This window comes from Ranitomeya imitator, chromosome 1 (assembly GCF_032444005.1).
Source record: "Ranitomeya imitator isolate aRanImi1 chromosome 1, aRanImi1.pri, whole genome shotgun sequence".
NCBI classification, from domain to species: Eukaryota; Metazoa; Chordata; class Amphibia; order Anura; family Dendrobatidae; genus Ranitomeya; species Ranitomeya imitator.
In genome coordinates, this window is record NC_091282.1 from 194,333,620 (window position 1) to 194,348,557 (window position 14,938).

Consider the following 14,938-nt stretch of genomic DNA (forward strand, 5'->3'; position numbering starts at 1 on the left):
TGATTTTTTTAGCTCGCAATTTTTTATTTTCTCAAGGGTAACACAAGAATTTGGACCACAAAATTTGTTGTCCAGTTTGTCCTGAGTACGCTGATACCCCATATGTGGGGAAAGCACTGTTTGGGCGCACGTCAGGGTGCACGTCAGAGCTCGGAAGGGAAGTAGTGACGTTTTAAAATGGAAAACGGTCTGCGGGCGTCATGTTGCATTTGCAGAGCCCCTGATGTACCTAAACAGTAGAAACCCCCCACAAGTGACCCCATTTTGGAAACTAGACCCCCCCCAAGGAACTTATCTAGATGTGTGGTGAGCACTTTGAACGCCCAAGTGCTTCACAGAAGTTTATAATGCGGAGTCGTGAAAATAATTTTTTTTCCACAAAATTGATTTTTTTAGCCCCCAATTTATTATTTTCCCAAGAGTAACAGGAGAAATTAGACAAAAAAAATTTTGGACAACCTGTGTAAAACCTTTGGAGGATATGAAATGTACCAGGTAATGATAATAGGTCAGAGGTAACCTTAAGGGGCTTTCAATGGAGACCCGATAGAGTCCTGTGCAATAAAAAGCGTTGCTTTTTGTATGTGATATATTTTCCGTATCTGGTATGGTAAGATATACGTGTTGTTTCGTACTTATAGTCAGAATAGTGCCATTCATTGGTGGCCAATGGTGATAACTGCGTCCTGAGGCTGTAGAACCTTCCTGGATATGCTGGTGCCCTGCTCCTGCCATTCCCTAACCCTGGCTCCCATTCATTTTGAACCCAAGTAAACCCCATGATAAAGACCCGGGAGGGTCGAAATGTCGGGTGTCTCTACTTTACTGGGTTTTGGACCAATTTTTTGTAACTTGGCACTTATTTTCTTTGTCCAAAATAAAATTCAACAGATGTTTGCAAATCATTCCATTAGAATGTGCGGTGAGTTTTTGCTATTTAATACTGACATTACAGCAAGGGATCACAGTGGATTCATTTTGTCAGGTAAAATATTTTACTGACTGTTTTTAAACAATATTTTACCTCACAAAATGTATCCTCTGCGATCTCCTGCTGTAATGTCAGTATTGTTTTTGCTTCCTCCTCTTCCCAGACAATTTTTAAAATGAACTTTCCTTCGTGGGAAAACCCCTTTAAAAAGCAAATATCAACACAAACATGGCTCTTCCGGATAGCACATGGGGTAGACAGGTCAAAGAAGAGAGCACAGACGGGAGAAGTCAGCACATGGGGAAAGAGACAGTGGATAGGTGGGTGAGCACATGGGGGAGAGAGATTCTCAAAAAGCCTGCCCCCATCGTGACATCACCGCCTCCCGATGTGATAGCATTGGGCCTCCATCTAGTTGTGAATATCAGAGTTACCAGTGGATGTGCATTCTATACTGTGAAGGGTTGTTTCAGTATGTATCATGTTCTATGGCATTCTAGGAGCCTCGGTCAGAAGGCCGCTCTAGACTTTATTTTTAGTATTTTGATAGATGAAATGACATACAAGGTACTGTTCACATTGCGGACGAGTCAAGGTTATAGTGATAAATGCTGTTTGCAGAGGACATGACTAAAAAAATCCTCAAGTGATCACCGTGTCCTCGTACTAATTATGGTAATATATTCTGTTAGGAGATGAATTATGTCGGTATAAACTGCACAAAACCCCATTGTTCAGAACAGGCCATAGACCCTTGTCCCTTCACACTTGTTTTATTTTTTTCTCAATGGTTTATAAAATAAAAATGGCATGATTTTCATTTGTTCTTAGAGATGTATGGGAAAAATGGCACACCTGGTGCACGCTGTTTGGAAAATAAATGCCACCGAGCCAAAGTAACGCACCGAAATGGTGATCAAATGCCACAGATAAACACCACACTGTATGTAGTGCATCTTTTTTTTTTCATAAGTTTTTGTGATGCTGTCATTTTGGGTCCATAAACCCATATAAAAGCAAGACACTGACTTCTCATCCTTGATTGCACTGCTGGGAATTGGACAAGACCTTGTGTGTATGGTGCACCCTTGTAGAAGAAGGTAACGCACATGGATTTACCTGTATTACATATGGTGCTGAATAGTGTCCTGTGGACAGCTGTACGATAGTGACAAGTCTTCCCTAATAGTAATAGTAATGCTTCTTGGCGAAATAAAATCATTTTGGAAAAGAAACATTCATTTGAATCCAACTGAAAAACCCAGCTATGTTTCTTATCAAATCAGAGACATGTGGTGGTAGGGTAGCCCCTCACAGAAGCATCCTAGGAACGTATGTGTAAAGGAGGATGCTCTGAACCATGAACAGCCTGCTATATGGCTATGTATCAGGCATCTGAATAGCCTCCGTTACACGGGGTATTTAGACCATCTGGATTAGCTAGATATGGCACAATAGGCAGCAATAGGGTTTAACTATACGTTTTCAGATAACTTGTTACTTGGGCACACCAAATGCTGATAGTGGAATCAGGCTTGAGATGCAGGTAGCCGCCAAGTATCACTCCTAGGTAGTCCTCATACTGCAGCTGCTAATGTTTGTAGACACTGACTCTGGCTCCGTTCCGACTACACTGCTTCTGGATCGTCACGTAAAATAGACACTAACACGGAGTCACAGACGGGGCTGGATTTGAAAAGTGGGACAACAAGGAATACAGGGATAGGTGTGCGTTCAGACACACTAGTCTCTGGAACTGGTTCAGAGACCGCTGGAGCGGCTTCAGAGTTCAGGACCTGGCCGCACAAAGACCATGGGTTTGGGAACAGGGCCTGGCCACACAAAGACTGGGACCTAACAACTCACTTGTAGCACACTAACACACTAATGAAGCAATGTTGCTTAGGCTCTGTCCTATTGGGGAGGGTGCCTTTATATACAAGATGCCTCCAAGCAATTGGCTTTGGGCTTCTATGCATGTGCGGGCGCTGCCCCTTTAAGAACAGGGGAGCGTGCACTAGGCATGTCTCCTGGAAGTGTGGCGTGCACAGGAAGAACGGAGCACGTCGAGGACAACTTCAGGTGGCCGGGGCGGAAAATATGTGAGCATCCCTACATGTAGAGGGAAGGAGAGCCATGCGAGGACGCCGGCATTAGCGCTACAATGCAATTATCCCCCTCTACTCCTATTTGGTCAAACCTCATTTGGAATAGTCTCCAGTTCTGGGCATCACATTTTAAAAAAGACTTAAAAAGAAAACTGGGGCAAGTTAAGAGAAGAGTACGAGGATGGTGAGCGAACTGTAAACTATGTCATATTAGGAATGGTTAAAGGATCTGCGATCGTTTAGCTTGCAAAGCAGAAGGCTAAGACTTAGTAGCTGTCTACAAATATCTGAAGGGATGTCACATGAAAACGGAAGAAACAATGGAATTAAATTTTAAGGGAAAGGATACAGATTAGATATTGGAAAAATCAGTTTGACTGTGAGGATGATCAATTTGGGGAACAGGCTGACATGAGAGGTGGTGAGTTCTCCTTCAATGGATGTCTTCAAACAGAGGCTGGACAGACGTGTCTGAGATGCTTTACTGAATCCTGCATTGAGCAGGGGGTTGGACATAATTGATCCTTGAGATCCCTTCCAACTCTGACATTCTATCATCACTGAAATCTGTGATTTAACCCCTACAGCATGCTGAAAGATACACTTTTAATCTTAAAGGGCCCAGGGTTGTGTAAGAAAACAAAAAATCCTAAACCTTCCTTCCAAACTGAAATTTCTCCTTCACACTCTGTACTGTATCCGCTGCCAGTCTCGTGGCATCAGCATACAGTAAGGGAATGTCACATGACCGCTGCTGACAATCAGTTGAGGCTGATTTGCTGCAGTGGTGACATGATGTCTCCAGCAAGATGCTGAGGGATACAGTATGGAAGGTGGAGATGATGTAGTTTGTAGTATGGAAGAGCAGTTGTGGAGCATGAAATGTGTGCATATTTTTTTTTCTCGCTGCCTTTGGTACATCTAGATAAACTGGAATAAATGGCGCTATAGTAATAAATAATAATAATAGTGGAGAACCCCTTTAACACGATTATTAATACCGTAAAACTATAATATTACCATTAAAATCTTAATTTATTGAACTACCTCTCCTATAGCATAGCGATTTTGGCCAGATATGGTGACGTGGGCACTTCCAGTATGTTGAGGACCAGTTGAGTGTCGGATTGGCAGGGTTTTTTTTAGGTATTTTGACTGTATTGTTACTATTGAGCTGGTAGCATAAGGGCCCAGTCAGACGGCTGTATTACTCCTGCAAGGATCATATCACATTCCTTGGACTAACAGTCGGCTGACCGGAGCGTGACAACTGCATAGAAATACATGCTGCCGACGGCCAGTCTGAGGATTGCAATTGCGATCCTTGCACGAGTAATACGGCCGTCTAACTGCGCCCTTAGAGTGCTTTTTTTTTTTTCAATTGTACCATCAAAATTGCTTAAAAGTTTGCATGAAGCGATAAAGCCATGTGATTTTGTTGGTTTTTAACTGTGCTGTCACATTTGTCATATGTGAATGTACCCTGATAGATGGCACTTCTGGAGGGGATTGCTTTCAGTTTGGTCTCACATATTTCCCATCTAGCAGACAAGTGTTTAATTAGTAATGAACATTGTGTGTTGCTACTTGTAGTGATTGCAGTTTATAGGTCAGAGCCCACGAGAGACGTCCTATGTCATCATTTATGCAGGCTCGTCTGTCGCTCACCGCGTTGTGGTAAGTGAGGTGGCGCACACAATTTTCTTAGTAAAGGCAGCTAAGAGCCTTCTGTAATACTAGTAAAGTTGGGCAGTTCTGCTCCGTTCCGTTCACAGTAACCCCGCATTGAGCAGGGAGTCGGACACGATGACCCTTGAGGTGCAATCCAACTCTAACATTGTGTGATATCATTTAGTCACATAGCAGTTATAATGTTACAGTGGCTCTGCATATGACAGATCTGGCTATGGGCCTTGGTTTCCTTTATAAAGTGTAAACTACAATGCAAGGTCTTGTTGACCTCTACAAAAAGGATCTTCCAGGTCTCCATTATATTTGTATCTGAGGTAAGAGGGTCCTAGATCCAGATGAAGTGCTCCATATTTGTCAGATTATTAGAGCAGTTTATGGTGGCCCAGCCTCATGGTAGTGAAGAGCACAGGTCGGAGAGTGGAAGCCCCATACATCTCAGAGTTCAGGGGTCATCATATTCTCAAATTGAAAGCCTTCTTTGTAGACTTTGTATACATTGGCAGCAAGTGCGATTTCCTGTCAACTTCTGGCTAAAATCACTCAACAAGGATTTGTCTATAGTAAATTTAACATGTATTTTACTAGTGGATCTCTAGCTGAAATCTGAGCCTGTCATTTTGATTCCAGCTGTGGATGTGCCAGGGGTCCGTCTGTACCGTGCTTCAACCGATCGGACAGCAGAAATCTCTGCCGACTCTCCCATACACAGGAGCGCTCTTTCAGCCAAGTGCTACTGTGCTCTCTATTGGAGATCCTCCAGGCTGGTTCATCATCAGGAGAACAATCAGACATGATGGGTCTATACCTCCCCTGCCAAATTGTTCAGAGCCCCAGAACACATTAGTCTGTTTGCCAAACCCATTGTATGGGAGCTTTTGCCTCATTCATTGGGGATCATACACCGTTCCCAGCAGCATGCACATGGCCATCAATGTTTTATGGGGGAAACCTGCCATTATGCAAAATACTGATAAACCGCCACTCAAGGCCAAATATTCATGAGCCGATGACTTGTTAGTAGTATACTTCCAACCAGATGAGGCTTTCTTGAGTCTTTTTTTTATATTATTTCATAAATTATGGGGCTTTTCTGTGTGGAAACTGGTGATAATATTGAACATGCCCATTATTTTAACCAATAGCAGTGTGGATTAGGGTGAATGGGGTTATAGTGATGCCATGCTCTTGCATGAGGCTGCGGATTTGATGTGGATTTCGACACATTTCACATTAAATCCAAAAGGAAAACATTAAGAAAAGGGAGAAATTTTTGTGTGAAACTTGTGCAGTGACCCCAGATTTAGCCATTCACCCATGAGTCTGCCCAGATTCGGCCCCTTCTGATGCTGCTGTGCATCTTCCACGCCTGCCCTTTATTGTTGGTGCTGCGGTGAGCGCTCCTACAGTAAAACCTCCTGTCACTACTGTTTATGCTGTAGAGATTTCCACATACTTAATGTCTGGATACCAATTCAGCTATCCTGTCTGCCTAGCTCCACGAATGAGCGCACATTGTTACTCACATGCTGACATTAAATCCATCCTGAAAGGAGAGGGCCTTTCACTATTCTACATTGCAACGCAATCTAAACCCTAGGGGAAGCTTGTGCATCCGCTAGACGTGACACATGGCGAGCTCCTCTCCTGGAATCGCTCTCGTAGACCGGTCTGCCAGTGAGGACCTGCGCACCCTGCATCAATCATTGGGAAGGAATATAACATTGCGTCTTTCAGGCGCGCTCTAATACATCAGGACTTGTTCTGATTTTTTTCCATCCTTTAATGAGCTCGGAGATGTTGCAGCCGAGCATGAGCTGATGAATTGCCGGAGTGATAAAAAGTCTGCTTTTATATTGTTGTGATTTATTCATGCGAAATCTAAATATATGAATCACAGTATAAAGCCTGACTGCTACAGAAGGAGGATAATAAAACTCCCAGCGTACGTCTGGCTGCCTTTATTTAAAGTCCTGTGTTTCCAGACTTACCTGCATGATAGAGTGGGGACCTCACCATAATGATGGGCTTATTGGTGACAACAGCTGACGGGAGCTGATGGGTCTTGTAAAACATCTTCATGAAGAACCGGGCAGCTGCTGTGTAACACACATGATCCTTTGCGGTCAATACCTTTTTATTTCCTTGACTATTTACCAAAGGAAAATAATATTCTCTCCACAGATTGTTTCCCCTCGCATAAATGATGTAGCCCCTGGTATCTATAAGGGTCGATGCACCGATTTTAAGCTGTATTGTTTTTTCTCTAAGGCTCTGTTCACATCTAGGAACAATAATAGTTGCTTCTTTGAAAAGTCCGTCATCATGACCATGAGCGATCCGATGGACTCCATTACAATACATTGTGGTGGATGCTGGTGTCTGTGCTCGACATAGGAAAGTTTTCTATCTGAACCTCTGCTTTGGTGCCGGACACGCTGTTGGTTTGGCTTCAACAGTAATGCATCTATTTGTTTTCATTTTTAATATTTCTATGATGTCATCTTGGAAGTTACAGTCACACAAGCGTATAAGTCGGATGAGTGCTATCCGATTTTTTGTTTCTTTTCTTTTTTTCCAGCCATAAGTTTGTGTTGCTTATAAAACTTGCAGCACGACTAGGAATATTTAGCCAAACCAGAGTCTTCTGTAAGAGTAGAACACCTCCATCTGCAGAAAGCGGTTTCCTAGGGAGCAACAATATGCCAGCTTTGGCGGTTTTCGCAAGGAGAAACAAAACCCACAACATCCCATAAGGGCCTCAAATTCAACCAAGCAGTATGTTTGTACGCATTGACGAGGAGAATGAGCCCCAAAATAATTGTCTGCAGATGCAGGTCTCTTCGTCTTGGAGAAGACTGGTGTGGTGGAATATTTTATGAAGAATACAGGTTTAAAAAGTCGTGTGAAAACGGACTTGTAGTTGGCACTACCTAGCCCGCTTTCTTCCTCTTGGAGGAGAGCTAATTTGCTTACCTTATCCCCGTGTCCCTTAGACCCTGGACATACCTGCAATGTAAGGTGACATTTGACATGGATATAAGCAGATGACAGTCTCTGGAAGGAGGAATTTCCTAGTTGATTGCTTATTTCTTCTCGGTGTGACACATGCCAAGTCCCATTGATGCCAGGTTGTTGCACATGCTTAATTTGGGACTTAAATGAAGATTGAAGCAGAAGTCATGTTTTCCTAAGGAAATAAATGAATGGAAATGAGTCTCGTTCTATTACCGTTTCCTTCTACTTGTCAGTCTCTTCTTGTCACTTGCGATTTTTCACCTCCTACTCTGCATCTTTTATTTGCGTATGTCCCCAAATAGAAATTAAGACACAATTGTGGCTGGATCTGATAAAGTGATGATAAGGTGCTGGTAGGAATCTATATTCGGATGGTAAACAAGTGCTGATATTGAGCAGCCCAGAGCCGGGTTATAAATCTAATAAGAATTTCCTATATTATCTCCTATAATCGCTTGTGATGTCGCTTCTTTCTGTAATCCGTCCTGCCATATGTAACTGATATTTGCCCTTACTGTATGCACTCACTATGGTTGGGGCGGTGAAACAGCAGGAACCCACCTCTGGTTGTCTGTGTAATGTGGGGGGCATTTTACTTGACTACTATTTACTTTACTTTTACTAAGACTAGATGCCAAATAGTAGGCGTGCGGCATAAGATGATAACCTACTACTAATGGCTACTAGTGATAGTGAATATGGTTGGCAAGGACGTGACGGTCCATAGAAATCCAGTTTTCCTAGATGTGAGTGCACCCATATTCACTATTATTACTTGTCATTTTAGTAAAATCGATACTAGAATATAATTTTGCTCACCTGCAAGTCACCATTCAGCACTTGTATAGAAACACATAATATGATGGATTTTAGTCAATAAGTCTTAACCTGTTACTGTGGACGTCTTTCAAGAGCATACTACTGATATTTGATGTCCATGAGTGCCATATACATTAATGCTCCACAACCATATATCTTCTCATAATGTATTGCTGCACCAATGCAGTGCTTAGGACAAGTTTCCATTGAAGCCCAAGCCCTCCCAAAAAGGGAAAAAACATTTTCTAACATGATCCAGCAAGTGTTATTCCAATCTGATAATGTGTTGGCACATCGGATCAGTGGGACTTTCCAAGGTCGTCCCTCCACTGATTGTGGTGTGTGGCCAGACCGTGTCGTAGGAACGTCCTGGTACCTTATAACCTAGGAGTGCCCCTTTATATATAGGCATATCATTACATACTTCACACGTTTGTTTATCATGTGTTCGGATTGAGTTTTATTGTAGTATTGATAATATTACTTGCAGGGCCAGAATCTACAGCCTCTTGATATTGGGTCTTTGTATATCCGTATATACAGTGATATAGTGCTATCCTTCATACTGCCGCGTCTTATGCATTTTGTTCTTGTGCCAGAATACCTACCTAATGCTTTTTAGGTAAACTGGCACAGATGGCGTAAAGAAGGAGACGCTATCCTGTTTACCGAAACTGCCGTCGGACTTTTTGAGCTCACAAACACATGGAAAAAGTAACTATGGCTTTTTTGTGTTTTGCTGTCTAGCTGGAGACAACTGCCTGGCAGCTCAACCTCCAGATGGCTCAATCCACCCAAGCAAAAATGAAATCTCCCCAGGCTGTGCTAGAACTTGGAGTTAGCACCGAAGACACAAAGGTAGGCAGACACATCTGCTGCTGAGCGCTTCCCTTCTCTCCTCAGGGTGGCTGGTAACAGCAGGTCTTTATCCGACCAGTGCTGGGTAACTCCTGGGCTCCTCCGTCACACAAGGGGTTAAGTAGAGGACTCCTCACTTGCTGTTTTCAATGTTTTATCTCTTGGTGAATATGTCATTATTGCATTTAGAGGGGGGATGAGCAGTTTGCTTACGCTGTGCTCCAAGTGAAGTAATTAGGAAGTGTTGCCTGCAGACACATGATATTGCCGCGTGCTAAATAAAGCCCCCCTCTAGTCTTCTCCTTATCCCAAGTGTGGCAGAGGATTAAGATCTCTGCAAAAAATACTCGTTCTGGCTGTCATGGCTTGTTACATCTTATTTTCTTTAATTGCTTTCCTTTAATTACCTTTTTTTGAGTCTTCACAAATTCTCTGATGTACCAAATGGTGTTACGGCGAGCATCGCTGCTGTGCTGAGAAGTTTATTACGTTTATTTAGTGACATGTATCTCTTGTACATATATATATTTATTATAAAGCACTACAGACCCTGCTTGTGTAATATCCAGTACCTTAGCACCCTTGTGCCAGCCATGTGACTGTGGCAAGGACATGCTGGTATCACGGTGGCGCCTGCCGATAGGATGTGTTGGGTTTCTGCTGGAGCCTACACTTAATTTCTCATTGTTCCCACCCTAGAATTGCTCACCAGGCAATGAAATGGAGATTAAACCCTAGAGTAAGTAGCCAAGCAAAAGGTAAGCTTTCAAGCATAGTTAGAAGTTCACCATACCACCTCTGTGATACGCCGTGAGGCTCCTCTCGGACGACCATTGCAGCAACTTATGTTGTCAATCTTGGCACAGAGATTAAAGAGATTTTGTCTGAATTCACATTAATGGCCGTTCCTTACGGTCTGATCTCCATGGCCACTTTCCTTATTGAAGGGGCGAGGCCGCTACGTTGCGGTGCCATATTAAGTGGCACTTCTGTACATGTGGCACAACCACAGCTTACCACTATGCTTCCAAGTTTTTCTTACGCTGGTGAAGGACAGAAATCTCTGCACCTAAAGAATTTTCCTGGATGAACCAAAAGTAGGACACAGATTTTTTGGAAAAAATGAATTGCTTGCCAGATAAATCCCCTACTACTTATGATGTGCCCCCACCAGTCTTTTATTAACATTTTGCACTGGTAACATGCCATCTATCCATATGACAGCAGCAGTCAGTCACTGGCCTCAGCTGTGTTACGGCATCTATGCCATCAGACCACTAAGCCTAGTAATATGCTGCAGTAGTCATGTAGACATAGGGCAATTGATCCCTACTGGACAATAAATAGAGATAGATGAGGGGCTCCACAGCAGGGGATTTATTTGCCATTTATGCCATGAACTTGTTATATTCCTATATGTGTTGTCACTCGTAACTGCTGATGATACTGTCCATACAGCTGTAGATGTAAAGTGCATGGTGATATTACAGGCTGGACGTTAGCAAATCAATTTAGACTATTTCCTATGCATTGAAAGAGTTTGTGTATATACGATGACTGTATACTGGATTCGTCATCTGTGAAATGGCATGTATTTGTGAATTTATAGGCTTGTCTGATGTGATTCATCTAGTTCTTCTGTAATGTGTGAGATAAGATACAATAATGGCTTTGGAAGTGTTAATATTCATCACTGACAATAATTAGATGGTGGCTTGAGAATAGATGGGTGTTTATTCTTCCTTCAATGTGCTTTCTTCCATTATCTCCGTCTCCAGGACCTCTCTCGTGCTGCGCCAGTTTTCTGGAATGTACTACCCCAGCAGATCCAACAAATAACTATCGCTTACGTTTTTAAGAGCGCTTTAACAACACATTTCTTTAGACAAGCCTATCACCTCTCTTCTCTGACTTAACTCTGACCTGTCCCCACTTTCTAAATTTTCCTCAGACTCTGTCCCTTTTTATTCATCTGTCTCTACATCCTCCATGCACCTAATATCACCTTGTAACTACGCAGACCGGTGCCGGCTGATGAGGGGATCCCGCAGCTTATTGGACATGCCCTATGTATTATAATGATGGCAAGCACGTTCTACCAATTGCCTTATAGATTGTAAGCTTGTGAGCAGGACCCTCCCTCCTTCTGTAACTTCTGAATTATGCGTTATGTTGTAATGTCTTTATTGTCTGTACGTGTCCCTGCTCAATTGTAAGGTGCTGTGGAATACATTGGCACTATGGAAATATTATTAATAATAATAATGATAAATAATTTCTGGCCAAAATACCTTTGGAGGTTTTTTAGCAGAATAATTCAGGATATTTAAAATATTCAGAATGCAAAACTTTACAACACGTCACCACTTCTGTATTTATCACCCCCTCCTGGTTTTGGCTTACATATACTGATGTAACCTACTGACCAGATACTGATCTTGTGAACCTGGCCTTATAGTCTATGGGGTAGTCCACTTGTCCTCAGATCGATTGGTCCACACAGGAGTACAGAGACTTGGATATTCATCCTGGGGTTGGATTAAACTTGGCAATGTAAATCCATGAAATAATTGTACAGCACTTGGATGCCGTCCGTGTGCCCTCTGTTTTTATGAGAAACCTCCTTGAGTTAATATTTCTCATAAACTGGTGAAACGCTGACCCAACTCTGATAACACTCTGCTCAAAAACACTAGTGAAACTCGTAGCAGTTTCTGAGTATGTGAGTAATCACTGACGCGTGCCTGAGCCTTAACAGATACAGTTGTGGCCAAAAGTATTGACACCCCTGCAATTCTGTCAGATAATACTAATTTTCTTCCTGAAAATGATTGCAAACACAAATTCTTTATTATTATTATCTTCATTTAATTTGTCTTAAATGAAAAAAACACAAAAAGAATTGTCCTAAAGCCAAATTGGATATAATTCCACACCAAACATAAAAAAGGGTGGACAAAAGTATTGGCACTGTTCGAAAAATCATGTGATGCTTCTCTAATTTGTGTAATTAACAGCAACAGTAACTTAGCTGTGGCACCTAACAGGTGTTGGCAATAACTAAATCACACTTGCAGCCAGTTGACATGGATTAAAGTTGACTCAACCTCTGTCCTGTGTCCTTGTGTGTACCACATTGAGCATGGAGAAAAGAAAGAAGACCAAATAACTGTCTGAGGAGTTGAGAAACCAAATTGTGAGGAAGCATGAGCAATCTCAAGGCTACAAGTCCATCTCCAAAGACCTGAATGTTCCTGTGTCTACCGTGCGTAGTGTCATCAAGAAGTTTAAAGCCCATGGCACTGTTGCTAACCTCCCTAGATGTGGACGGAAAATAAAAATTGACAAGAGATTTTAACGCCAGATTGTGCGGATGTTGGATAAAGAACCTCGATTAACATCCAAACAAGTTCAATCTGCCCTGCAGTCCGAGGGTACAACAGTGTCAACCCGTACTATCCTTCGGCGTCTGAATGAAAAGGGACTGTATGGTAGGAGACCCAGGAAGACCCCACTTCTTACCCCGAGACATAAAAAAGCCAGGCTGGAGTTTGCCAAAACTTACCTGAAAACGCCTAAAACGTTTTGGAAGAATGTTCTCTGGTCAGATGAGACAAAAGTAGAGTTTTTTGGGCAAAGGCATCAACATAGAGTTTACAGGAGAAAAAAGAGGCATTCAAAGAAAAGAACACTGTCCCTGCAGTCAAACATGGCGGAGGTTCTCTGATGTTTTGCGGTTGCTTTGCTGCCTCTGGCACTGGAATGCTTGACCGTGTGCATGGCATTATGAAGTCTGAAGACTACAAACAAATTTTGCAGCATAATGTAGGGCCCAGTGTGAGAAAGTGGGGTCTCCCTCAGAGGTCATGGGTCTTCCAGCAGGACAATGACCCAAAACACACTTCAAAAGCACTAGAAAATAGTTTGAGAGAAAGCACTGGAGACTTCTAAGGTGGCCAGCAATGAGTCCAGACCTGAATCCCATAGAACAGTGATTTTCAACCTTTTTTGAGCCGCGGCACACTTTTTATACTTAAAAAATCCCGAGGCACACCACCAACCAAAATGGCACAAAATAGTGCGTCCAGGTTTGAGATGAAAGTCTGCAGTCATTCTATGTGACTGCAGGCTTCTGAATTCTCACAGCGCAAGCACTGCACACTTTCAGGATTCTCCCTTGCCGGTGGCCAGAGTGGACGGTCATGACAGCACAAGTATGTGATTTGGATACTTCTGGTCACATTCTAACTAGACGTGTCCGGCCTCAGTCAATTAATTTTCATTGAATGAGGCCACACATGTCTAGTCAGCACGTGACCGCATGTATGTAAATCACCAACATCAGAGAATTATGATAGCAGTGTGTACTGTGAGAATTCAGAAGTCTGCAGTCACATAGTATGACCGCAGACTCATCACAACCTTGGACATCCCCTTTAATGTTCCTAACAAATAAAAATGAGAATTAGTATCACAAAAAAAAAACACATTTACATCCAGGTACCTGATAGATGACGTTGTTTGTGGAGTCGCCTCTTTCTTTTCATCTTCACCTTGTCCAGATGCCATGATGACTCTTCTCATCCACCGGCAGAGCTCGTTTCTGCAGACTTCCATCTTCTCCTGTCTTCTGCAGCACATCCCGACACAACACCCTTAAAGATAGCAGTGTTATTATAATGCTCCGGAATAAAAATATCTGCCCTAGGCTGAGCCCCTGAGAAAATAATTGCCCCTCACTTTATTCCCAGCACATAATATGACCCTCACTGTTCCTCTTATGGTACATGCCATCCACACTACCCTCTCTCTCTTTTCTATATTTCACACTGCCTTCTCATACGGTGTCCCTCATAGAGAGCCCAGTCTCTCTACTGTGCCCCTTCATTACACTCCTCCTACTTTGCATACTGTCTCCTCCTGGCTGTTACGCTCACACTACTCAGTATCTATTCTGTGTCCACTCACACTTTCATCCCCCCATACTGTCTGCACACATTTCTAATAGCCTCTTCCTGTACATCCCCCCCTGCTAACATACCCCTTTGCTCTCTCCATATTTCCTCCTCACACATTCCCCCCTCACACATTCCCCCGACTCCCCATACTGTCCTCACACATCCCATCACCGTTGCTCCCAGTACTGTCAGCACACATTTTTCCCCTCGCTACTGTGTCCACCCCCATCTCCCCACTCACCCCCACAGAATATATCCACTGCCCTTCCGATAGAATAAATCCATCCCCTTCCACAGAATAAATGCACCCTGCCCCACACATGCTAAATAAATTCCAGCCCCCCCCCCACGTACACACTGAATAAATCCCCCCCACACACTGAATAAATCCCCCCACACACTGAATAAATCCCCCCACACACTGAATAAATCCCCCCCACACACTGAATAAATCCCCCCCACACACTGAATAAATCCCCCCACACTGAAGAAATCCCCCCACACACACTGAATAAATCCCCCCACACACTTAATAAATCCCCCCACACACTTAATAA

The 14,938-nt window shown here is 43.0% G+C and overlaps 1 protein-coding gene across 6 annotated transcripts in view; it reads left to right on the top strand.

The window, feature by feature from the left end:
- COMMD10 (COMM domain containing 10) overlaps positions 1–14,938 on the top strand; it is a 484,751-nt gene that overhangs the window by 45,389 nt on the left and 424,424 nt on the right. For all 6 annotated transcript variants that reach the window (XM_069753243.1, XM_069753211.1, XM_069753251.1 and 3 more), the window contains exon 5: positions 9,313–9,423. In XM_069753243.1, the coding sequence (XP_069609344.1) occupies positions 9,313–9,423 (111 nt within the window). The remainder of the gene's footprint in view (positions 1–9,312; positions 9,424–14,938) is intronic.